This window comes from Gopherus evgoodei, chromosome 5 (assembly GCF_007399415.2).
Source record: "Gopherus evgoodei ecotype Sinaloan lineage chromosome 5, rGopEvg1_v1.p, whole genome shotgun sequence".
Lineage (NCBI taxonomy): Eukaryota > Metazoa > Chordata > Testudines > Testudinidae > Gopherus > Gopherus evgoodei.
Window position 1 is genome coordinate 127,431,407 of NC_044326.1, and position 27,068 is coordinate 127,458,474.

General features: G+C 44.8%; 1 protein-coding gene across 1 annotated transcript; it reads right to left on the bottom strand.

Moving 5' to 3' along the window:
* ENOPH1 (enolase-phosphatase 1) lies at positions 1-26,862 on the bottom strand. The gene is made up of 6 exons (XM_030565043.1): positions 26,689-26,862; positions 10,935-11,036; positions 8,774-8,976; positions 5,005-5,137; positions 4,167-4,290; positions 1-2,538 (listed from the first exon to the last, which is right to left on the bottom strand). Exons 1-6 carry the CDS (start codon positions 26,770-26,772, stop codon positions 2,399-2,401), a joined length of 786 nt encoding a protein of 261 aa, XP_030420903.1. The 5' UTR covers positions 26,773-26,862; the 3' UTR covers positions 1-2,398.
* Positions 26,863-27,068: the final 206 nt, after the last annotated feature.

Below are 27,068 nucleotides of genomic sequence, written 5' to 3' on the forward strand. Positions count from 1 at the left end.
TTCTTTTACGGAAATAGTGAGTTTTATTCTCTTCCCCATATACAGTTTCATTATGATAAATGGAACAAGATGTGAGCAGATACTCAGTTTGCATTGTGCTACAATGGTATACATCCACTTTACCTAAATCCAGTGCCCAGTCAGTCATGCAGCTACGGCTATAGCAGTATGGTTGTGAATCTGGTACAGTTCTGTAGTGTGCTCAGATCACTCTAACTAAGCAGTGGGCCACAGATGTGTTCAGATTAGCTGGGTCTCCCTCTCGAGGCTGGGCAGCTACTTCCCGAAGGATGTGCCAGCCCAGTTTAAAAAGGAGGTGCTGTCAAGATGCATTTTATTTTTTTGCAAAGACCATCTCTGTGTTACTAGTAACACTGACCTGCCACAGCATTTTACAAATGGATTTGGGCATTTATAATGTTGACTTAATCTTGGCATTCCATTTAAGGCCTAGTCCTGCTGTTGGATCTATTCATGGAGGCTGTAGAGAGTGAATAGCTGCTTTCTGTTTTTCTCTGGGATGGGAGGTCCCTAAGGGCAGAACATGGCATCTTTCCCCTTCCCTGTAGGGAGCATGTCCTGGTAGAATCAAATGCCCCCAGCACTGGCTCATGGTATCAGAACTGTCACTTTCTCCCCTGCGGGGGGCACTCCACACACAGGCTAGGTAGAGACATGTTCTTTGATCCCAGACAGGCAGAAAGGATCCCGGACAATGTGGAATCCGGGAGTTAGACAGATTCGCTATGAAAAAATTCCTTCCTTCCTGTTCAGCTCATGAATTTGCACGGGCTGCTAGGATGGTAAGGATTTCTGGCTTCTTTAAGCCTGTGTTTCTGTAGTTTCCTCGTACAGTGTTTAAGTAGACAGAGTTGTTAAACTTGACATGTTTCAGACCATTAGCTAGAAAAAACGTAAGCAGTCCAGTTGTGCTGGTAAAACATGCACAGTGAGGGACAAAGACAAGCACATGCCCAAATAGGCAGTAGCATCCATCGCTACCCTTTCTGCACAAGCAAGAGACGCTGGGGTTTGTGTACATTTTACTGGGAATGCTTGATTTCCTTGAGTTAAAGGATCCCCTATATGCCATTCTCCAGTGCCTTGCACTTTAAGCTATTTTACACCCATTCTTCACATCTGTAGATACCACCATTCTGATTGGATAGTGCTCTATACCCACAGGTGCAAGGGACCTATAACAAGTAAAAGGTAGTGATGAATCAGACCCTTAGGCACTGTGCTACATCTGTGCTGACTTCTGTTAACAACAGGTAGCCTACTTCCTGCTCCTGCTCTCCTAACACGGATGGAACTCCAACTGAAAGCAAAGGAAGGTTTTGATTGTAACACACTAATTCCTCTCCAAGAGGAGGGCTCACATGGCCTGCAGGAAACAATGGGGAAGGGCGTTGCAGCACTGAAGGAAAGAGCTAGCAGGTTACAGGTAAGAAAACCCTTCCACCACTGCTGGAGGCTGGCCACTGGTGGGATAATGTAAATACTGGAATTTTAGGCAGAAGACAATTGTACTTTTATTTACCACATAATATAAAGTGGCATAGGTTAAGTGGTGCTGTTACATGGTTTGTATTTTTGTAATCATTCACTGATATCAAATGCAGCAGGTAGTGCTAAAGCCATGAACTGTCTTTTGTAATGTCTAGTTATAGCTGAGCTGAATTACGAGTTAGTGAAACCTTTTCTTGGCTGCTTAAGGAAAATTTCAGGGATTATTGCTAGGAGTGCTACATTCCTGAAATGAATGGAAATCTGGCTTTAGCATGCAGCAGGTCCTGGAGCGTATAGCCCAATATCACAAGCAGGTTTACATTTAACTTGGCCTCTGTGGCAGATCTAAGCTGCAGTATCCAAACTTCATGGTCCACATTTGATATTTACCTTTGGCTATCCCCAACATACATGTCCTAACCTCTTAAGAAATTAATATTGCTTAATTTAACTTCCAGCATGAGAGCTACAGATCTTATTGGAAGGGGAAAATTCATATTTCCTTTCAAGTCTGTGGGAGTATGAGAAGTTCTTTGTTCACAGAATATTTTGTTTTTAAGTGACAAACATTGTCACGTGGATTTTCACAACTAGATTACCTAGTGGTTGGCTGGCAGAACAGTCACCCTGTAGTAATAAATTCCCTGATAGGAAAGCTAATCAAACACAGGCTTCATGGATGCTGCTTCTCACACCACTCCAACAGACTTTGACAGGCCTTAATTTCACTGCATTAAAAATCTCCTCCAAAATACTTAAATCAATTTCTGCAGCCAGTCATGGATCCTGTACATATCTTTTTTAAAATTATTACCAATATAATTAACGATTATGCAAGGACCATTCCAGTGGGTGTAGTTTGGTCTTTTGTGCAGGTGCACAAGTTCTAAGTGGAGGAAGGCAGGAACAGTTCATTGAAAGATGTGATCAGACTGTAATACGACTTCTCATCATCTGTTAGCCCTGCATTGCCTGGCCTCACGACCACAGCCACGTGCATGTCTGCTTCTTCTGCAGCATTTGCCTCTGTGGAAAGACCAGAGTTTAGGAAACAAGAAGGTTTATGCAGTTAGTTTGGTGTTTCATGTTGGTGTGCAAGTCAGAATGTGCCTCCTTGAACCCCTCTGCCTCCCCAGGTTTGGGAGGCATCTTAGAACGCATAAGGGGACTGGAGGTTGAGAATCAAACTGGGTCTCCATACAGCAATGCAATTTTATTTAAGTGTAGCGCTGGCAGGGACCTCAAAGTCATAAAATCTAACTCCCTCTGCTGAGGCAGGACCAAGTAAGCCTAGACCCTCTCTGACAGGTTTGTCCTACCTGTTCCTAAAAACCTCCAATGGTGGGGATTCCACAACCTCCCTTGGAAGCCTATCCCAGAGCTTAATTATCCTGAGAGTTAGAAAGGTTTCCTAATATCTCCCCTAAACCTCCCTTGCTGCAGATTAAGCCCATTACTTTTTATCCTACCTTTGCTGGACAAGGAGAACAATTAATCATAGTCCTCTTTGTAACAGTCCTTAAAAGACTTATCAGGTCCCCCCTCAGTGTACTTTTCTCTGACTGACAAATATACTCACTTGTTCCACAATGAATACATTGCTTAGAGGCCTAATCTAGGGCTACCTTTGAAACATACTAAGGGGTATGTTCTGAACCAAGTTACTTGGGGGGTTATGCTGATATAACATTAGAAACTATGCTATATTTATATAAGGAAAAAGGCAAGTGAAAAAAGCTCTCTGGACCTGACTTTCTACTGCAGGGAATCGGCAACTTTTGGCACATGGCCCATCAGGGAAATCCACTGGTGGGCGAGGATGGTTTGTTTACCTGCAGCATCCGCAGCTTTGGCAGATCACAACTCCCACTGGCCACGGTTTGCCATTCCAGGCCAATGGAGGCTGCAGGAAGCGGCATGGGCCAAGGGATGTGCTAGCCAGTGGGAGCTGCGATTGGCCAAACCTGCAGATGCTACAGGTAAACAAACCGTCCCGGTCCACCAGTGGCTTTCCCTGACGGGCTGCGTGCCAAAGGTTGCTGATCCCAGTTCTACTGCCTCACGATGGGTGAGGTCACCAGTTGTTAATGATTCTCTGCTCTGCACTGTAGGCAATCAGGTCCTCTGAAGAGGGTGCTTGTAACGGCAGCATAAAATACAGTAACCCTCATTCTTAGTTTTAGGCTGCCGGTGCACCTGTAGACACTCGTCAACTGCACATAGACACGGATTTACTACTTTGCACCCCAGTTTTAGTGACCTGTGCTAGGCTCCTGGTGATAGACTGGGTTTGTCTACCCGAACACCTAGATTGTGGCAAGCTGGGGTGTAAATCTACTCCCTAGTAAGTGTCCATCTGGACCCTGCTGCTGCGCACTAAAAGTTCCCTAGCCTACTTTGATCTACTCCCTTTATACTCCAGCTTGCCACAAACCAAATGTTCACGTAGACAAGCCCCAGGTTAAATAGTTGCCCTATTTCCCTTGGCTTGACACAGCCTACACACCAAGTGAGGCTATCTGATGGGATGAAAGTTTAATGGACGTGCAGACATTCCGACCCTGGAGGGGATAAGTGCTTAACGCTGTACAGTTAGAGAGCACATCCCACCTCTGCTGCAAGGTGGGGAAAAGCAGGAAAGCCAGACCTCCTACCTCGAGTGACATCCGTCAGGAAGAGAACATTGTTAGTTGAACACCCGATGCTGGACGCAATCCTCCTGTAACTCTCACTCTCTACTTTGTGACCTATTTTGGTATCGAAGTGGCCATCGAAGAGCTGAAAGATGGAAGACAGCATGGCTTTTGGAGGAAGATACTAATTCTAGAACCCAGAGAATGAACTACAGAACCCTAATCGGTATCCCCACTTCCTACCAATGCGGTGAGGGGAATTTAACAAACAAGGCTCTGATCACGGGACAGCCAGAGAATACGCACCATTTTCAATGATACAACAAACAGAAAGAGCCTCCAGAGCACGGGGGGCCCCCATTAGTTGCATAGTTTTCTTAGCGCCTTTCCTTAAAAATGGCTAAAGAAATCAATTTACAAGCTGTGGAGATAGGCTTTGCACAGTGCCTAAGGCTTGCAGTGAGTGTATCCAGGCTCTTCTGGAGAGGTGGCTTAATTAGGGGGGATTCTCTTTCTTTTTAAGAGGGGAGCAGGGAAAAGCGAGATCTTTTTGTTGTGTTGACACTATCACACTGGAAAGGCTTGTGCCGATATCCGTGCACAATATCAACTGAAAAAGCAAATATGGGAATGCAGTCTCTGAAATTGTAGCAGCCATGACAACTGTAGCTCAAGCCACTTTCTCTTCGCCCCTCATACATTTCTAATTTTTCTGTAACTTATTGCAGCATCAAAGAATATTAATGGCTAGCACATCGCCAGCACGAACCAGTGTATCCTCACCCCAGCTCGGGGAGGGTAGCTACCATCCCTGTTTTGCAGATGGAGAAGCTGTAAAGAAGGATATAATCTTATCTACCTCTAGAATATCACCTTCTGTCGAGTATCCAAACAGAAGCTTCTGGGCCTCCACACTCCCTGAAGAATAGATATACACTTTCATTCCTGCTTCCCTCCACTTCCTAATGGCTGGAACCACGTCCTGGAAGAATCTGCAGTGAAGGATAATTGCAGTATTAACAACTTGCGGATAATTATTAATAATTGCAGTATTAACAAACATAGTGCTGCCCCATGCAAAAATTTCTATTACCAGATGGATTTTTTTGGGTGGTGGTTTTAAAAGCTGCTCAGCGCTTCTCCACTGGGGAAGTTATTTCCGTAACAAATAATATACTCTTAACTCCAAATGATTGAGCAATCTATTCTGATCACTGAACAGCAAGTAGCTACAAACATCTGTTTCAGACACTTGGGTGAGGCTTCTCCAGCTCATTACATGTTAGAGGAAAGAGATGTTCTGCACCCACCAGCCTGACCTTTGGAGGGATTAAGGAAGTTAACAGACCTCTCACAGTATGAAGCCTGATTGTCCCATAAAATAGTTTTCATTCCCGTTCAAGTAGTAATTAGTAGGCGCAACCCCCTCTCATTCCCACCCATTAAAGAGCAGCTTAGTTTCCTGGTTCTGAACACTTGCAGCAGGAAAGGTTGGGGGGCAAAAGTGGAAATGAAATGAGAATGCAGCCCCCTGGGATCTGTTGATGCAGCTCCTATGAAATGTCCAGGGTTAAAAACAAATCAGGGAAAAAAATGCAGATCAGACCTACTCCATTTATGGGGACTTGTTCTTTCGTTTTACAGTAATAATCATGGATCAATTTCATCCCTGGCTTAACTCCACTGAAGACAAAAGTTACATCAGGGATGAAATGACAGAATATCTATTGATAGTTAAGCACCAAAACCCCGCCCCAAAACTCCAGCTTTGTGGACGGTTGAAAAATGCAATGGTGTTTCCATCATCACAGCCACACCGACAGCAACAGGAGAGTGGAGCCCATCTGACCAACCAGTAGGTGACAAAGTATTCCCGTATCACACCTTTGTAACGGTGTTTATTCGACATCCGCTCTTCTCCAAAGAGCGACACACAGCAGAGCTCCAAGCTTTGTTTTACAATCAGTTCCCTAGTCTGATGATCAGAAGGTGCTTTGTATCAGTTTGGTAAAAGAAAACGGCGAAATCAGTGCAGGTTTTGTTAAAGGGGATAGTTTAACAGAGTTAGCTTTCAGCCTTGTGTGACTGGATTTTTAGGTTGTTAACGGAATAATCAGTTTTAAGATTAACAGAAAAAAACCACTAATGATGCAGGTAGGACTTCGACAATAGCCTCTTTCTCCGCTGCCTTACATCATTATAATGTATAGCAAGGTACAGGTTTGGGCCCCATTGTGCTGGGTGCAGTACAAACACTTACACTCTGAGTACAAGACGACAGATGGATACAACAAACTGACTTGTGGAGCAAAAGGAACCACACTCTACTGGTTGGCATAAGCAGGGGTCTCGGCCCAGCAGCTGCCCAATAACTGTAGAGTTTTTTCTTTGTCGGCATGGCAGCAGAAGAGAGTTTGAAGGAGGGTGATGAGGTGGCTTTGCAGATGTGGATGAGGAGCTCATTCCGTGTTGAAGGTGGCCAGTGAGAGAGCACGAAGGTGCAAGTTGGAAAAACGTAAAGTGGATGAAGATGGCTGGTGTTACTGGCAGAGTGTGGTCAACAGCTTGATAGTGTATGGGAGATGCCAGAGAGGGCAGGGATGGGCCAGGAAGGCCCTTACAAATTAAGCCCAGGAGAGAGAGAGAATGTGTGTTTGATAGGATGAAGGAGACGAATCGAGGGAGGGGGATACAGAGCAGCATGATTTAGTGGCAGCAAAGAGCGAGGAAAGTGATCTGTACAGCTGCATTTGGACTGGGTTTATATCTGTGCAGTGCAGCTGTAAAATGTCTCGAGTCAGTATGACAGCACTTGACAGCCACACGGTACAGGTGCAAACGACTGCCCAGCATGCGAGACAGGGCAATATCACGCCCAGGAATGGGAGCTAGGTAGCTGAAGAAATAGAGGACTTTGAGCTGACAGAAAGGAATACACTTTCCTTCTGAACATTTGTTTACGTTAACAGGAGCGTAGCTCCCTCTTCTTCCCAGTTCTTTGCTACCGTATGCTCAATACGCCACATGACTTGAGGGTTTATACAAAATATTTGCTGGTTAATTAGAAGGCATTTAAGTACAGCAACTTCAACTTTGGTACCAGTAATAGCTAACACGACGGGGGACAAGATGGCTGTGTGCAAGGTGTGAGTGTCTGCTCCACAATGGCTCCTCTGTGGATTGTGGTGCCTAGCCTTTATCTTGGCAGTCAATCAAAAGCCAGTTTTCAGCATGATCCTGAATGAAAGTGTTTATTAGGTGACTGTACCAAAACAAAGTCTGGTATGCTGCAGAGTTCATAAACAGCTGAATGGGTTTTGTCCTTTGTTAACCATCTCAACACTTTCACAGACTTGCACTGTCTCTTCCTGTTTCCCATCCTCCTTTTTACTACAATACTTTTCCTTTGTCTTCTAGATTTCTACCTTTCCCTTGAGCGCTCTCTTTCCCTTCTCTTCTTCTCTGTGCAAGGAACACCCAAAACACCTGGAGACTGGTCGTTCTCACTCGGCCATGGAACTGAAACACTAAGTGTAGTCAAATATCTATACTGAACTGCAACTGAAAGGCTATCCTGACTCTTCACAGAACTTCAGAAGTATTTTAGCAACCTGTTTGCTGGAAAAACCAACAGGTATCCGTGGAGATGGAGAGCTCAACTTGCCATTCCACTCCCAGCAACTGTGAGATGCCTAGGAATGAAAGTACCTGTCCCAAAGACTGATGGGAGTTAATCTCACTTTTCATGCTCTTCCCCCAGCTCCTCTCCAGTTTCTTGTTTAGGTTTGTCTATCCACCTTGTCCCAGAGTTAATTGTAACTGTTAGATAAATGGTTTGAAATAAGGAGGGCTGTTCTCTAAACTGTGAGAATTACAAACTTGTGCTTTCTATCTCCCTTGCTAAATGAATGAGTCAGTTTTACCAGCTGAAGAATATGATATATAGCTTACATATTTTTGCAAACATAACGAGACAGCCCTCTTAATCACGTGAGCAGAACTGCGTGCTCCACTTTCCTCATGATGTGTATTCTCACAGTTTCTATTGCTCAGGTTCTGTATTTCCCATAGAGCCTGAGAGTTAGTGTCTGCCATCTTGCCTTGGTTTCAGTTTACTGGTGATGACAAAAGCAAAGAGCTCAAATGTGTAAGCACATACCTGCTGAACATAGTGATCATTTTACAGGGGGGGAGGGGGAGGAGAGGTGGGAAATCGCACTCCCTGGCCCCTCAAGTTTTCCCATGACTCACTGGGAAGACTACTGTAAACTAAGCTGAATCCCAGGGTCTGACAATTTCCCAAAGTCAATTTACAATATTGCTCCCTAGATCCCACCAGTCAAATCAACCACAAATCATGAATTAGCTTTGCATTGTGCATTCGAGGTGAAAGGTGAAACTGACTGAATTTGGTTCCATGACCGTGCTCAAGTCCCCATAGTAATCCATGCTTACTGTTCAGCTAAGAAGTAATTGGATTATATTTTTATATAGCACTACACTGCTACGACTAGTCACTTTTCAGCCCCTACGTAATTACTTGGCTCCAACGTATGCCCTAGAAACTTAGCTCAGCAAAATATAAAAGATCTACTTCAAGGAAACTTTCAGGACCAGGAGTTACTTACTCTCCCTTCATGTGTCCAGTTGCATAGGCTGCCCTCCACATGTGACCCTGCAGCTGTTTCAATGCTGTGGTCTTTCTGTCCAGGGACATCTGCCAGTGCACATTGTCTACTACAGCCTGGATGACCTGTTCCACTTCATCTTCTCCATTTCCAGTTTCTAAAGGAATAGGTACAACGCCATCCAAGTTGGAATCCTCTTCAGCCTTGAAATTATGAACAAAAAAGGTGACTCAAGATTGCTAAATAGGGCCCCGCTTCAGGAAACCAGTTGAACATAAGCCCATCCCGATTCAGGACAGTACTTGAATACGTCCTTAATTTTACAAACGTGAAGTCAATCAGGCTTACACAGGTGCTTAACAGCTTTCCTGAATAGGGAATTTTACCAGAATTGGGGTCTAGAAGCATGCACTTTAATTGTAAATTGCACTAGCCTAATCTGAACACCTACTACGTAAGGTTGCACATAAGTTAAGTTCAAACACTTAAATTTAATCTTACATTCTTCATTTTTTAAAATGTGAAATAAAGGCCCCAAGTATTTATAACTGACTGACCAAAACCATTTTGGACGTTAGTTAAACATCTTGGTCTTGCATCTAAATATGGAGCCTTTTTCCATCTATAAGATACTGTCCCAGCTGGACAAATTTCAGTGTACACCAACAAAGAGCTAGAATAAAATGGCTTCACCTAAATCCTACATTAAGCAGCTAGACAAAGTCAGATTTCCTGAATCTATTAATAAGATGGGTTCTAAAAAAAAGAACAACACTTACCATTTGAACTGCACATTAAATGCTTTCAACACTGCTTTAATACTAAATATAAATTAGTATTAACACAATGATTTGTGGGAAATATATAGTCCTCTCCAAGCTTTAATAAAATAAGAGAATGCATAAAATGTGGCATAAAGACTGTGTATATTTAATAGACGTTTCATACATAAAGCCTCAAATTAGATTTTAAAATAGTTACAGGGTAGTGAGAAATACATTCAGATTCTACATTTAACCACTACCATTTAAAAACAAAACTAAAAAGTTACTGTTATGTTGGCCCTGGACAAACAGATGTTAATATTCTATTTATGTGCTCCCTGTATCAAATTTGAGAGAGAAGTCTTGTCTAGTGGTCAAAGCACAGGACCAGGAGCCAGGAACTTTTGGGGTCAGATCTCAGCTCTGTTACTGATTTCCTCTGTGAGCTTAGATATAGAGGTAGATTTTCTGACTCGATTATCATAACCAGCTGCAAATGGAAGGTCACAGGATTGAGCCCTATCAAAACTAAGTGCTGAGCTCTCTGGTCCCAATCCAGCAAAGCACTTAAACACGTGCTTAACTTTTAGCACAAGAAGTCCCATCATGGGACTACTCCTGTGCTTAAACTTTACTGGATCAGAGCCAGCATGCCCAGCACCCTTCAAAATAAGTCCTTAAATTTTATCTGCTTAGATCAGCTGCTAAATATACAGCCAGATCTCCACAAAGAGCTTTCACAGAAAGAACGTTCTCAGCGAGAACAGATTCACAGCACACAGCCTCTGATTAGAATTGAGCTAGCCTTCCTGTTCTGCTCCAGTACAGCTGAATTTCAGAGGTGAAGACTACATCTCCACCAGTGAACTGTTGTGACAGAGATCAGCTAACAGCCCTTGAATTTAAACATCTGGGGGCTTGAGGCAGCTGGTTCAACCTATGTAGGTTTTTATACTGTACCCACCGCAGTACAATGTGAGCACCACTGACTCTCAGTGGATGACTCTAGGCTCTGGACCTTACTCCTGTGTTGGCCCAACAGAGCCAGTGTGGCATTTTAAGGAATGGGGATGGAAAATGTGTGTTTAGTTTGTGTTCACATTACTGTACCCTGGAAGTGGGGATTTGAAGCTCTTTATGGCTGGCATCGGTCAGCAGACGTGTACTTTAGGTAAATACATCCATGGAATGTCTGAGGGACAGACACACTCTGTAAGTTCAAAAACAAATACGCTCAGAAAGAAGGAAAGTGCTCCTCAAAAACAAGTGATAACTCCTTCTCCTACTTCACAAATCTATGATGCGATTAGTAAAAACAGCCACAGCTCTGTGAGTGACCTGAAGTCCCTGACAGGCAGTAAACTCTAGCAAGACATAACATGGTTCCAATCGCTCACCTGTTTCCTCAAAAGGCTGACGTCCTGCTGGCACTCCTCCTCTTCCCAGTGCGCACGCAGATACTCTTGAACATTATCTCTGATGTACGGAAATAGTGTGTCCTGGTAACACAAACACACAGGACTCATTTAACGTTGTGCTCTTACAGTCATGTAAGTTTCCCTTACTGCGATACTGCACATATGATTTAAATAATTAGTCACCTTGTGTACCATAGGCATTACTGAACAATTAAAGCTCTATGAAAGGGATAAAAATGCTCGGTAACTATTGTTAACGATGACTAAAACAAACACCAACCCAGATGGCACAGAGGAACCCAACAGAACCACAAAGTGCTGTGTGGCTCAAGGTGATCCGAGTAAGTGCTTAGAACTAGATAGGTCATTGAAAACCAAGTGAAAGCATTATGTACATGGATATTCTTGTTTTATTAACAATGAAGAGACTTCAAAAACAGAAGTTGATCCAATTTCTGATAGAGCTGCTTTCCAACAATATGTCCTAATTTTTTTTTTAAAGGGTAAAAAAGCATAATGTTTTTTTCTGATCTCTTGCTGATGTTTAGAAGGGTCTTTTCACCATGGGATAGCTGACTGTACAAGGGAATAGAGAATCAAGCTGTTCTGTCAAATGCACAAAGGCAGTGAACTGAAAAGATGCATAACTTTTTTTTTTTTCCTCGCTGATCTTTTTATCTTGTAGTGATCTCAGGTGTTACATGTAACACTAGTACTAGTGGGTACAAATCTTTCTGGCAGAAATGTGATTTTTTTTTTTCTTTTCCAAATTGATGGTGCCCCCTTAAGCAAGCTGGTGAATACAGATTTATCAAAAAGGTGCTTATGTACCCACAATCACTTAATATTAGCAGAGGGACCAGTTAAAATACAGCTATGCTAATAATGGCCAAGCTATTCTGAAAATGAAAAGATGTGTCATATTTGACATCTTAGTGCATGCCCAGAGAAGATCTTTCAAATAACACGACATGACTTTCAACTCCTAAGCACAGGAGTCCAAGGCTGACTGCTCGTACGCTCAGAACTAACAAGTTATACGAATTTATTTTTCTATTTTAAAGGGGGCCCTTGTTCTTAGGTCATTCTAGAAATGAAACTTAACTTGTGATTTGAGCTAGAGAATTATACTATTTTTAAACAAGTCTTTTAAGAAAGTCTTGCATCACCATATATTTAGGCTTTCAATTGAGCTCTACTGGACAGTATTTCGAATTCTAAGTGAAATAAAGCAAGCTTAGAAAAAATGTGAGAGGAGAACTGCAGCCATCATATCGGATCTAAAGGGTGAGCAGAAACACAAGTGAGCCTTCTCATCACTGATCATGTTATTACAGTAGCACCAACAGACCCCAGTTAGGACTATGGGGATGAGGAGAGAATGTCCTTGGATGGAGCAGGAAGTTTATCCCTGTTTAAGTTATTTCACCTTCCTGTTACAAACATTAACTTTTAAAGAAAAGACCTTGCTGACTGCCACCATTTTTCTTTCTCTATCATGATACCAATTCCACATCAAATAAACCATTAAGACTATTATTTGTATTGCCGTAGCGTAACATCTAGAGGTTTCACTCCCACTGAGCTAGGCACTGCACAACTATACAACAAAAATGGTGCCCGCCCTGTCAGATTATAATCTAAACACACAATGTCTAACAGCTGGACAGATTACTGTACTTTGTTCTGGTGAAAGTGACATCTCAGTTATGTGATGTTTGTGTCAAACAAAAAATCTGTGGCTCTGAGACACGTGGGTACCATAATGGATTAAAGAATTTTTGGACTTCTGTGCAGTGCACTATGGCAATTGGGTCCCCCCCCCACTTTCTCTGCCCCGGTGAAGGGGTGGTTGCATCCCTGGATTTGGAGTGTGAGCCCGCTCTGCACTCACCCTGCAGTGGTTCGTCCTGTGAGGCTCTCTGCTCCAGCCTCTTGGCTCTCACCACAGCCCACAGGTGGACCCTCCACCCTTCCCAGGTGGGCTTGGGTATGTGTATGGCTTCCTCCCCACACACCTAGTGATCAGGGGCCCTGTATAAGTGCACTGAGTGCACACTGATTAATCTGAGCCAGCCTGAGCCCTCGTCCAGACTAACCCGCGGCATCGGCGGGTTAACATCGATTGCTCGGGGATCAATATATCGCGTCTAGTCTGGACGCGGTGTATCGATTCCCGAGCACGCTTACATCGATTCCGGAACTCCATCAACCCGAACGGAGTTCCGGAATCGACACGGAGACCCGCGGACATCGATGCAGCGCCGTCCAGACGGGTGAGTACCTCGATTTTAGAAATTCGACTTCAGCTACATTATTCCCGTAGCTGAAGTTGCGTATCTAAAATCAATTTTAATATCTAGTCTGGACATGGCCTGAGTAGATATCCATACTTGACTTCAATTGAAAGGCTGAATGTAAGGTAATATACCTGAAATTCTGTATGAACTGAGAACATTTCACTTGTCTCTGTTGAAGAAACAAATTCATTAAGCCAGGGTGGCTTAAGGAAAGAAATACATGTCAGATCAAAAGCTAGTTGGACTTTACCATCCCATTAACTATTGTAAGGGAAGAGTAGTGGACTATAAAATCCTCACTAATGCAATAATGGGTCACCAGATGAATTAGCAGGGAAAGCAGGAAGCCTAGGGTCTAGTAAGCAAATGACACCTCCCCCATCCCAACAACCCATCTATTAATTCCCTATTTAACACATCGTTCTGGCTTCCAAGTTCTTCCCGTAGTTTATTTCACTCCCAATGCAGTACCTCACTCTAAAAGTCTCTCATTACCCAGAACAAACCACCTGCAACCTGCCTGCACAATGGTCACTTGCATTGATCTTGGAAGGCTAGACGGGACCTCTTTTGGCTCCCAACTGGGTTACAGAACTCTCTTCAAGCATTACCTCCCTTTTGAGTATGACCCTGGGGCCAGTGTAGAGGAAGTTGGGACCTGAATTGTTTCTACATAGGGAGGGAGCAGTACAGAGAATGGAGGCAAGGCCCAAAGAGCAAGGGAGGCTTATTACAACCAAAGCACAATGTGTGTTTCATACAATCTGCTAAGACCTTATGGTGTCTCCAGAGAACCAACATGGTCCTGACAAACAAGGACCTCTGGCCAATTTGCACAGAATTGGGGAGAGAGAAACATACTGGACACAACATCGCATAGTTAGCGCTTCAACCTTATTCCTGTGTTAATGTCCATTTAATGAACGGAAGAGCCAAAAACAACAGAAAAGCGCACTGGCTGAATAAACTGTTGATACGATGATCAGCAGTGAAGTTGTTAAAGGTGACATGCAGAAAAAAAAATTAAAATGAGGTTTTGCTCCTTTCCTTCCTCACGAGGAGTGCCTGAAAGTGGGTTTTTCTGCTTGTTTTTACCTTGGAAAAGTCAGGAATGTCAAAAGTCTAGTCTGGTCTACCCTGATTTTGCTAAAAGACCACAGGGTGATTGATGACTGAGGAGAGAGGAGTATGCCAGGGATGTTTGTTGTGAATGGGGAGAGTGTTCTATCTTTAAAGTAACTCACTCTCTCTCTCAAGTGCTTTCTGAGGAGTGTGACTAAGAACAACTTCCCTTCTCCACGGTTCTGCTTTCAGGCTCAAGTTATGTCTGTCATTCTCCAATCACCACTGAGAGTCTTTGGTGGTTGTACAGAGATACTATTTAAAAAGTTTATTTTTAACTAAACTTTTCAGGCCTTTATGTATCGAAGCAGCAGAAGAGGGCCCAAGCCCATTATTATTCCTCCTTTTTATGTCCCTTTCAATGTTGTTCAAACTCTTATCACTAGTCATCAGTGTTGACTTAATTTCTTGGTGCAACTGTTTCAGTCAGACAGTATCTAGACCAGTGGTTCTCAACCAGGGGTCATGTACCCCTGGGGGTACTCGGAGGTCTTCCAGGCGGTACATAAACTCATCTACATATTTGCCTAGTTTTACAACAGGTTACGTAAAAAGCAATAGTGAAGTCAGTACAAATTAAAATGGCATACAGACAATGGCTTGTTTATACTGCTCTGTATACTATACACTGAAGTGTAAGTACAATATTTTTTATTTTCCAATTATTTATTTTATAATTACATGGTAAAATAGAGAAAGTAAGCAATTTTTCAGCAATAGCGTGCTGTGACACATTTGTATTTTTATGTTGATTTTTGTAAGTTTAAGTGAGCTGAAACTTGGGGTACACAAGACAAATCAGACTCTTGATAGGGGTACAATAGTCTGGAAAGGCTGAGAACCACTGATCTAGACTACATTGGATCGGATTATACTCTGAAGATTCTCTTTACAGCCAGGTGAGTAAGAAGCTTTTCAAGTTTTAATTAAGAACAAAACAAAACAAAACTATCAATTAAAAAAAATCCTTGTCTGATTTATTTTATTTACTATTGTTATAAGATTACTACAACTAAAAAAAAAAAAGAAAGAAACTTCAGTTTGATTACTCTGTGCCCTTGAAAGTACTTTGTAATGGACAGAACTTTTGTCTAATCAATTTCCCCTATTGTGTGTTTTTCCAAGCAGCAAGTGAGAGAAAAATATTATAAATCACAAAAATGTCCAAGGGAATCTGGTCAGGAGTAATATCTGAAGCTACTTAGCTCATTTTTAGAAAGTGATTAGATTTCAAATTGATGTCCACTTAAATTCAACAGGGAAAACAGGATAAAAAGTATCTTTTGTGACAGATGTATCAAAGATGCAGGTGGCTTGATGTTTTTATGCATCCCCCATGACATTTGTATGATGCAAAATCTCAACTCTCTGCTTTTTTTTTTTAAAGTGTCTAGCCCTCATGATTGCAAAGAAAGGTTTCCAAATATAAACAGAAATTGAACACTGCAGTTCTGTCTTCCTGATTCTGCAGTCTGCCTGAAACAATGATCAATATGATTCCCCACACCCCATTCATCTAATTGGGGTGCTACCTTAAGTCCAGTGACACGTGAATGCTAGCATTGATTAATTCACTGCTGATCATTCTAGTGGATGGGAGGATGCTCAAGGGGTTGAGAACTAGGGTTAGTTGTTGCAGCGAAGGGAATGAAGACAACATATAAAGAGAGAGTGAGAGAACAGACTTGGAGGGTAGAGAAAAAGAACTCAAAACTAGCAGACTATCTTCCTATTGAATGGGACAACAAAAGTAGAAACAAAATACTAAAATTAGATGCTTAGTTATTACATAAAGAGCAAATTCTACCCTTGATCTTTATGCAAACCTCTCATAACATCAATTAAAGTTCTGCTGTGGGTGGAGGACAGTGCATAACCCCAAATTCATACCATGTCCCATGAACCAGAATTTAAAATCTGAAGTCAGCCCTATGCAGAGGATAAATCTGACAACCCTGCCCTAGGACATGCAAAAATCCTAAATCCCTAAAGCATGCTGAAATGCTCAGCTCCTTACTAATGGGATTCTAATATGAGAGAAGATTAGAAAACTCTCTGTAGATTAAAAGAGTTTGGAGAATTAAGTGATGGAAGTGGAGGCAGATTACTTATATCATCGGCTGAAATTACAGCACAAGAGGAATCTGAATATTCTCTAAGGAGATTGGGAAGTCTATGATGGGACATATAAATGGCTTACTCCTTAGATACTCTATAATAAAATACTCTTTGGAGAATCCAACTGAGACCAGAAAAAAATCTTCTTGCAGCTATTTATAGTGGCCAGCTATGAATTAATCAGTGAAGTGGAAGCGAATGGAATTGAATAAGTGAGTAGTGGCAACCATTCTTAAAGTTGCAAGGAGATGCAGCTTAGAAGCTTCTTTGAGGAAAATGAGTAATGTGTGCCATATTGCAATAATTAACATAATAAAGCCATTAAAGGAAGCTTTATTAGATCCAAAGTGTACTTCATGTGGCAGATTTATTTGATTTTAAAAATACACGCAGTAGAAGAAAACAAACCATTTAAAAGTAGTACTGGCACACTGGATGAGCTAAGGCCAAAGATACAATACAGGCATTTGGAAAATTGGGCCATGTCTACATCTACAATTTTGCAGCGCTGGTTGTTACAGCTGTATTAGTACAGCTGTATAGGGCCAACGCGGCAGAGTGGCCACACTTACAGCAACCAGCGCTGCAAGTGGTGTTAGATGTGGCCATACTGCAGCGCTGTTGGGCGGCTTCAAGGAGGGTTCGGGGAACGCGAGAGCAAACCGGGGAAGGAGACCAGCTTCGCCGCGGTTTGCTCTCGCGTTCCCCGAACCCCCCTGCAAACCGCAGGGAAGGAGACCTGCTTGCACGGAGGTTCGGGGAACGCGAGAGCAAACCGGGGAAGGAGACCAGCTTCGCCGCGGTTTGCTCTCGCGTTCCCCGAACCCCCCTGCAAACCGCAGGGAAGGAGACCTGCTTGCACGGAGGTTCGGGGAACGCGAGAGCAAACCGGGGAAGGAGACCAGCTTCGCCGCGGTTTGCTCTCGCGTTCCCCGAACCCCCCTGCAAACCGCAGGGAAGGAGACCTGCTTGTTCGGGGAACGCGAGAGCAAACCGGGGAAGGAAACCAGCTTTGCCGCGGTTTGCTCTCGCGTTCCCCGAACCCCCCTGCAAACCGCAGGGAAGGAGACCTGCTTGTTCGGGGAACGCGAGAGCAAACCAGGGAAGGAGACCAGCTTCCCCGCGGTTTGCTCTCGCGTTCCCCGAACCCCAGGGCAAACCGCAGGGAAGGAGACCTGCTTGCTTGGGGTTCGGGGAACGCGAGAGCAAACCGGGGAAGGAGACCAGCTTGATTACCAGAGGCTTCCTCAGGTATGCTGGGATACCTGCTTATTCCACGGAGGTCAAGAAAAGCGCTGGTAAGTGTCCACATTTGATTACCAGCGCTGGATCACCAGCGCTGGATCCTCTACACCCGAGACAAAACGGGAGTACGGCCAGCGCTGCAAACAGGGAGTTGCAGCGCTGGTGATGCCCTGCAGATGTGTACACCTCCTAAGTTGCAGCGCTGTAACCCCCTCACCAGCGCTGCAACTTTGTGATGTAGACAAGCCCTTGGAGAGCTAGAAGAATGAGTGGCAGGATGAGGAAGAAATGGGTTTACGCTTCTTGAGAGTGATCCCACTATATCATTTCTTGAACCTAAAAGGCAGCAACTTTGTTGGGGGCAATTCTCGTTTCATTCAATGAAGATTACCTCTCAGGAAGCAATTTTTGTAAAAGATTCCACTGTTCTATTCTTCAGGAAATCAGTATGGTTACCTTCACCCTGCTGGTGCAACAGATCGCTGCTGGGTTTGTAGCCCATTAGTAACCTGGTTAACTGTTGATACAGATTGTGTCCGCACTTCATGTAGTTAGGGCTATAGCCTTGTCTACGCTTGAAAGGGTTTGCCGGTATAACTATACCAGTTATACCGGCAAACCTTCCTAACAGAGATGCAGCGTATACTGGCAAAAGAGAACTATGGCAATATCTACACGACAGCCTTGCTCCCGCAGACGTAAGTGCCCAACTACACTAACATCATAACTCCACCTGCACGAGAGGCGTGGGGCTTAAGTCGATGTAGCTGCGGTGACACAGTGTCTGTGTAGAGAGCGGCAGCTGACTGGACTCTGGGCACAAATCTCCCCACCGGAGGTGAGAAGCCCTGGCGAGGATGCACACCACTGACAGGAGGAGGGTAGTGTGGACATCCGTAATTACTGAGGGGGCTGTAAGTGGACCTAACATAATGACTTAAGTCTATAGTGTAGACATGCCCCGAGTCTGCACTGGAGCTTTTGCCGGCCCAGTTATGTCGGTTAAGTGTAGACCAGGCTCAAGTAACAGGGGTAGCTAACTATATTTTACCCTTGTCAATGGCCTAAGCTGGAACGAACTGTCTTCCTGTAACCAGTTCATAATCATTTTGCTTATCTGGCAGGTAACCCTAACTGTATCCGTATAACACGTTTGTCTGGCCCTCTTTCTTCCCAGCTCTCCGTGCAGTAAGACTTCCAGAGTGCATTGATCAATGTGAGGATGGTGCTGCTCCGTGTGCACATCTTTTGGGCACCTGCTGAAGTATTTTGGGATACTGCTCTGATTTTTCCAAAAGTGCACTGATAGAAACACAATTAGGTAACACGGTGGGTGTGGACCAGTGATGCTGAAACACTTTTTACAGTGGTGGTGCTGAGGATCCTGTATATAATGGAATCCACTTCAAGCCAGGGGGTGCTTCTGCACTCCCAGTTCCAGCAACTATGGCAGGGATCCCCAATGTCATCCAGAGGCATTGCCGCCAAAATGCCGCCTAATTTCAGCGGCATTTTGGCGGAGGCTCGTCTTCCACTACGGTCCTTGAGAGTGATCCCAAGGTTGGGGACCACTGGCCTATGGTGTGGATGCAATAAAATGGTTGTGTTAAGAAAAAAGCTGTTGTGTGAACACAACTCAACAGCATTTGTGGTTTGTAACCAGGTCAGATGAATGTCAAATCAGTTATAAAACAAACATGGCTGTATTTGTAGTGTCAGTGGGCCCTAAAGTAATGCCTTTTGTTTAGTGTTTGTGAGACATACAACACCGGGGGGGGGGGGGGGGTCAAATTTTGTACTCCTTCCCAAGCAAAACTGCCACTAAGCTCAATAGTAATTCCTATCATAAGGGCTCAGGCCTACAATTCTTCAGCAGTGTAAGTGCCCATGCAGACTACAGCTGTATTTGTAATAATCAATTTGTGACACTTATCTGACCTGTCTATAAAAACCAAGTGGCAGCCAGAGAGCAGGACCCACTGTTGACCAAATGTGCATCTCCACACCCACTACATGGCCCAAGTATGTTTGCATTGGTGCATTCTTGGAAAATTTGGGGAGCTATCCCATTTTCAGAGAATAATATTTCCACAAGATGTTCACAAAGACTCTGCATTGCCTGATGTGTTGCTGGAGGATGAAGGCCCAGAGAGCTGAAGGACGAAGGCCCAAACAAACAAGTTATATACGCTGGGTTCGGAGTTGCTGACTGGTGAGAGGAGCTGAAAAGAGTAAAGTCTGGGTAACTTCTGTGCAGCTTAAATTGTAACAAAATACAGCCAATCTTGGGGGGGGAGGGAGAATAGTTAGGGGCAATATAGAACCTACTGAGGAGATACTAAAAGATAATACAAATCAAGTGAAAGACAGAATAAAATAAGTTGTTTAAAATATTTGGAAGCTTTCCAGCATGCTGAGTTTTCATTGAAAATTCTAGAAAATCTAATCCCACTGTATATTAAGGTTTGATTTATAAATGGTTAGTTAATGAGCCAGTAGAGGTTACAGGCATGTCAGGAGACTTGAGTCACATATATTATTGATGGTAACTAACACATCACCAAAATACATTCTAAATGGTTATAACTTAAGCAACCTACTCACCTGTTAGACTCTTATAATTGATTAACATGTTAAGAAGTGACTAAGATATTTGAATAGTTAAACTATTTATATTACAGTGTGACTGTAAATCTGTTAGGTGAAGTTAGATAACGAAAACAGTATCCCAAATCTTTGAATCTGCAATTATTTTCCACAGGCCCTTTTCACGAGCGGTCTTAGAATAACAATGTTTGTTTGATTAACAGAAGGAGGGCTTTTTTCAATTATCGTGTGGACACTTGTCTGGTAAAAAGTGAAGAGAGACCAGTAATTCAGTTCATATAAGTCACCTTAAAAGTAATTTTCAGGTTCCTGATAACCTGGATGGGATTTAAAACTGGCAAACTAAACATGGGAGATCTCATATTCTATTATTATTTGGTTTAGGGCCTAATCAACATTTACCAAATTTTTGAAAGCTGAACCCCCTTAGGGAAAAGACCTAATTTGGGCCCTCCATGTGTTTGTTAACCCTCTCCTACACCACCACTCGCAGAGAGAAACAAACCAACCAACCGCCAACATGCTCAGAATACTTTTTAAAATGTTTCTCTTGGAACACTCTTGCCCTGATGAATAGAAAATATAATGTGGTTAAAATAGCTTTTGAAAACTATACCAGAAAACCATCCTTGTACAGATGTAGTTATGACAGCCAAAAATGCCTTTTGCCAGTGTAACTCCAGTAGGAGGGTTTCCTTTTGACAGCATACCTGTGTTGTAAGGAACACCTACACCCATTACCACAACCAACATAACTATGGGCTTGGCTACACTTGCAGGTGTGCAGCGCTGGGAGTTACAGCTGTCTTCGTACAGCTGTGTAGGGAAAGCGCTGGAGTGTGGCCACACTTGCAGCGGTGTTGGGAGCGGTGCATTGTCGGCAGTTATCCCACAGAGTACCTCGTCCCATTCTGGCACCGTGGGTTGTGGGGAGGGGGTGGGTCATTCTGCTTCCTGTCCCAACGCCTCGTGATGCATCGCTTCACATCCCAGCAATCCCTGTTTTTCTGTCCACAATTGGCACCATCTTGACCCTCTCAACGGTTTCTGTGCAGTGCAATTTCTGTGGGAAATGGAGCCTGAACTGCTGAGGAGTATGCTGACAAGTCTCACCAGCACATCACGTTTGGCAGTTGAGCTGTTCCTTAAGATCCAAAGTGATGAGGAGTCCGACGATGACAGCGAGTTGCCTGACGCGTACGACACGAAATTGTTTCTGGCATTCACGGAAATGCTCAGCAACATGGAACGCCGCTTTTGGGCTCGGGAAACAAGCACTGAGTGGTGGGATCACATCGTCCTGGATGTCTGGGATGACAAGCAGTGGCTGCAGAACTTTCGGATGAGAAAAGCCACTTTCATGGGACTGTGTGTGGAACTCGCCCCCACCCTGTGGCGCAAGGACACGAGATTGAGAGTTGCCCTGCCAGTGGAGAAGCGGGTGGCTATTGCAATCTGGAAGCTGACAACTCCAGACAGCTACCAATCGGTCGGGAACCCGTTTGGAGTGGAAAAGTCGACCACTGGAATCGTTTTGATGCAAGTTTGCAGGGCCATTAATCGCATCCTGCTAAGAAGAACTGTGACTCTGGGGAACGTGCAGGACATTGTGGATGGCTTTGCACAAATGGGTTTCCCTAACTGTGGAGGGGAGAAAGATGGGACGCATATTCCTATTCTGGCACCACCCCACCTAGCATCCGAGTACGTTAATTGGTAGGGGTATTTCTCTGTGGTTCTCCAGGCGCTTGTGGATCACCGTGGGCATTTCATTGACATTAACACAGGCTGGCCTGGAAAGGTGCATGATGCACACATCTTTTGGAACACTGGCCTGTTCAGGAAGCTGCAGGTAGGGATTTTTTCCCCAGACTGGAAGATCACAGTAGGGGACGTCGAAATGCCCATTGTGATTCTTGTAGACCCCGCTTACCCGTTAATGCCTTGGCTCATGAAACCGTTTACAGGGAAGCTTGACAGGTGCAAGGACTGGTTCAACTACAGGCTCAGCTGGTGCCGAATGACTGTGGAGTGTGCTTTTGGCCATTTGAAAGGGTGCAGGCTATCTCTTTATGGGAAGCTAGACTTGGGGGAAAGCAGCATCCCTGCGGTTATATCCACGTGCTGCACCCTCCATAATATTTGTGAAGGGAAGGGTGAAACATTCAATCGGGCATGGACCTCCAAGGTTCAACGCCTGGAGGCTGAATTTGCACAGCCAGAGAGCTGGGCTACTACAGAGGCCCAGCACAGGGCTTCAAAGATTAGGGATGCCTTGAGGGAGGAATTTGAGGCTGAAAACCAACAGTAATGTTTGGAGCCTTGCATGGGAGTGAAGTGCAGTGGTTACAATGTTAGTAGGAATCTGTTTTTCCTAAGCTGATTTGCAGTGCCTGTTTCTTTCCTAGGCTAAGGTATCTTTGACTTTCTGCAATAATAAAGACTGTTTTCAAAGCCAAGAATTCATTTATTGAAAATAAAATAACTTTCTTGACAGACACACAACATTTTGGGAACCTAAAAGGGCAGGGGGGTGGGGTGGTGAACTGTACAGTCACAGGTTTGAATATGTCCTGTCTGGAGTGCTGTGCAATGACTGCTGCACTTCAGGATGAAAATACTGCATGGTGATGGGGGTTGAGTGCAAAGGGTAAGAGTCGTAGTTCTCAGGGCTGGTTGGTGAGCATATAGGTGTTGGAGGCAGCTGGTGGTAGTAAGAACCTAGATGCTGGGGAAGGGGGTTTTGAGCTGACATTGGGGCACAAGGGAAAGAGCTTTGGGATGGGGGGGGCGGCGGCGCGGTAGTGCTCTGCCTGCATGGCTACGAGCGCCTGGATAGAGTCCGCTTGGTGTGCCAGGATGCTTATCAGCTGCTTTGTGCTTTTCTTCCTGGCCGCTGCGTTTCTCTGGCGGATCCTGCTTTCCCTTTCCCTCCAGTCCTGCACTTTTTGATTCTCTCTGGCAGAGTGATCCATAATTGCTTGCAGCAGGTCATCTTTGCTTTCTCGCGGCTTCTTCCGGAGATTTTGAAGTCTTTGAGCTGTTGATAACACGGGCAGCCGAGAACACAAGGTTGCTTGTGGAAAGGCCAAAAAGGCAACACTTAATAGAGACAGCATTGTTTATATCTCAGACAGTTATTCCCACACAGTGAAGGAGTTTACAGTCTTCACTTTAGCATAATTTTCGCATACCAAAGAGAGCACACATAACCCACAGGAGCCCCGAAATGGTGAGTAAGGGGGACTAATTGCTTCAGGGCTGTACTGGGGTTTCTAAACTCTGCCAACATTTTCCACAGGAGTTGATCCTGGAAGATATCTCGCTGCTGCGGGTCACCTGGGAAGAGCGGGAGGGTCTTCTACAGCAATGCGGATTCCACCCTGGCCCCTATGCAGCTTGCCTGTGCGCAGCAATGGTCCCCCCACCCCTTGCGGCACAGTGGCGCAGATGCGTTAGCCTGACGGGGACAAAGACCACAGTGGCTCTCCCTATAAACTTGCACAAGCGCATTGCCCACACTCTGGCTGAAACTTTTGAAGAGATTACCGCAACATGACAGACCACATCAATGGGCTATTCCACATCTAGGCATGCATGCAGCCCTAATCCTCCCTCCTCTCCCGAAACATTTCCATCCTGAAAATAAAAGCCGCTTACCGAGAACCCGTTCCTCTGCTTGTCCTTCACCAAGTACCGGCTGCTGCGACTGGCTGCCTTCCTCCTGGCTTGAGAAGAGCTCCTGGCTGCATGCCCCCTAGGACTCCAGGGTGTCTCCCCCTACCCCACTACCCTCACTCTCAGTTTCCTCCTCCCCCCACTCTGAAGTGTCCATCGTTGTCCTCGGATTGGCGGTGGGGTCACCCCCAAGTATCGCGTCCAGCTCTTTGTAAAAATGGCAGGTCGTGGGGGCAGCGACGGTTTCCCTCATGGGCTTTGCAGTAGGCACTCCGCAGCTCCTTCATTTTAACCCTGCACTGCAGTGCATCCCGGTCATGGCCCCTTTCCAGCATGGCCCCTGATATCTGCCCATAGCTATCATAATTCCTACGGCTGGAGCGCAGCTGGGACTGCACAGCTTCCTCCCCCCAAACACTGAGGTCCAGCAACTCGCCATTGCTCCATGTTGGGGCTCATTTGGCGCGTGGAGGCATGGTCACCTGGAAAGATTCACTGATTGCACTCCACACCTGGCTGAGCAAACAGGAAGGGGATTTTTAAAATTCCTGGGGCATTTAAAGGGCGGGTCACCTGAGGCCAGGGCAGTAGAGTTCGAACTGATGAGCAGAGTGGCTGAACAGGCATTCTGGGATACCTCCAAATACCTCTGGAGGCCAACAACAGCGCTTTTGGTGGCCACATTGGCGGAGCAGCGCTGCATCACAGCACTGCAGTCGTTATTCCCCAGGCAGATGTGGAGTACATGCAGCGCTGTAGCCAGGGAGATACAGCACTGTGTGTGCCTTGCAAGTGTGGATGGTGAGTAAGCTGCAGCGCCGTAAAGCCACCACCAGCGCTGCAACTCTCCAGTGTAGCCAAGCCCTATGTCAGCAAAATTTGTAAGTACAGACCAGGCCTAATAAAGAGTAGGCTGCTACCTATAGTCCCCACAAGCAAGACTCGGAGGAAGGGCTAGCTCAATGGTTTGAGCATTGGTCTACTAAACCCAGGGTTGTGAGCTCAATCCTTGAGAGGGCCATTTAGGGATTGGTTCTGCTTTGAGCAGGGGTTGGACTAGATGATTTCTTGAGGTCCCTTCCAATCCTAATAATCTAAGATTTAGAAAGTTAGTTTCCTTTTAAAGACCCAAGGTTTTGACCTTGTATACCAGTAATCTATCAAAATCATAATTACAGAGAAGAAAAATGTTACATATGGTAAAAAACAAAGATACCAACATATAAACCTATATTATCTTAGGAGAGTGACCTACATGAAAGCCAGTGGGTGAAAGGTGGTGCTGGTGATGGGGTAATCAGTCAGAAGACTGATGAAACTTGATTCTGTTTTCTTTAAAAACGAGTATTTTATGTTACGATTGATAATGAAGGGCCAGCTTCACAAACAGCAGAGACAAGCACACCGGGACAAAAAAGGAACCACTCAGTATTTTGATTGACTGAAACTAGCATACAGGTATGTTAAAACCCCCTCTAATAAGCAAGGGCTGCCCTTCTTTTGCTGAATAAGAAGGTGGATTTTTAATTAGTCTGAAGTTATTTTGCATTTACAATGGTGTACATTTTATTTAGGTGTTTTGAAACTAAACTGTTTTGCCTTCATGTCATTCATAAGGTCCTGATTTGCCGGCAAGTAACGCTCTAGAATCAGAATTCTGATCATGGTGTTGTCAGTGCATGCCAGCAGCAGTTAAAATAACAAGGAAGAAATCTTGGCTTGTATATACAGTAGGGTTGTTTCATTTTTAATTAATGTATTTTGCAGACATCTATGTTCTGAGCACTAGCCTGACAGAGTAGCATGCATAATAACCTTGAACTAGAACTATGATCCAAAGTGACAACGTTCTTAAAATGACCTGATTAATGCTACATCCAAACATTTATATTAAAAACTCAATCAAATAAACTAAAATACATATCCACCAGCTGTGCAGGAATTCCATACTAGTCACCCCAAACCACTAAAATATTTTCAATTCACTATTCTTGTTCTGTATGCTAAGCCACAGTAGAGCTTAGCAAACAAGACTGGGCCTGAGGCATGTTCAAATGACCTGGTTTCTTGAATACCTGATGTGGCAGGCTAGCACTCTAGTTAAAGTAATCTACTCACATTCGACAAATTGCATTTATGTAGCAGGGTGCAGAACAGTGGCTGGATGGCAAAAGTCTATTAAGATGTTATTCCTAAAACGAAAGTGTTCTGTGAGAAGCAAGGGGTGGACTAGATTTAGTGGTCTCTCTAAATGTGTCTATATTTACATTTAATGTGGGTAGACGTGGCAGTGATATCAAATTGCTTCAGTTTAATGTTTAGTGAAGTTGCAAAATAAATGAACACTTCAGACAGACCCTACACATGCTACAGTTCCCTCAAGCAGCAAAGGCAAAACTATCAGAGAACTGCTCTAATTGGGCCAACTGTGGGAAAGCTGCCTCCAGTCCGCCCAGCGTCACCCTGCTAACACGATTTAACATGAACAGCCGGATAGCCAGGAAATGAGCCAGCCTCAAGCCCACCACCTCCCCCATCTCTCTGATTCCAGCAGCCAGCACCAGCCTGTAAAAACTCGCCCGGTCTTTGGACTGGTTTGCCCGCTGTCTCTGCTGACCACTGCAGACCCCGTTGCCTGCCCTCCCCGCGCAGCGAGCGCTCACCTTGACATAGGTAATAGGCGTGGTGGTGCCTTCGATATCCAGCAGGATCACAGCGACTTCTGCAGGCACCGCGAACACCACCATTGCCACCCGTGGGCAAGGCCCCTGCCCGCGCCGCGCGCCCCCGGCCGGACACCCCGCAGCTCCGCTCGGCTCTGCAGGCGCGGAAGGCAGAGAGCGCGAGCCGCGGGCCGAACCTGCGCGCAGCCCGGGCAGCCCCACGTGGGTGGAAGGGGGAGCTGCTGCGCCAATCCAGGGACTGACTGCCGTCTGATTGGCAGGTCAGAAAAGAAGGGCGGGGCTTGGCCGTCATAATGCGCCTGTAGGGCGGCGGCGAGAAAGAGAGGGAGGGGGGTGTGTTGGGGTGCGGTGTGGGAAGC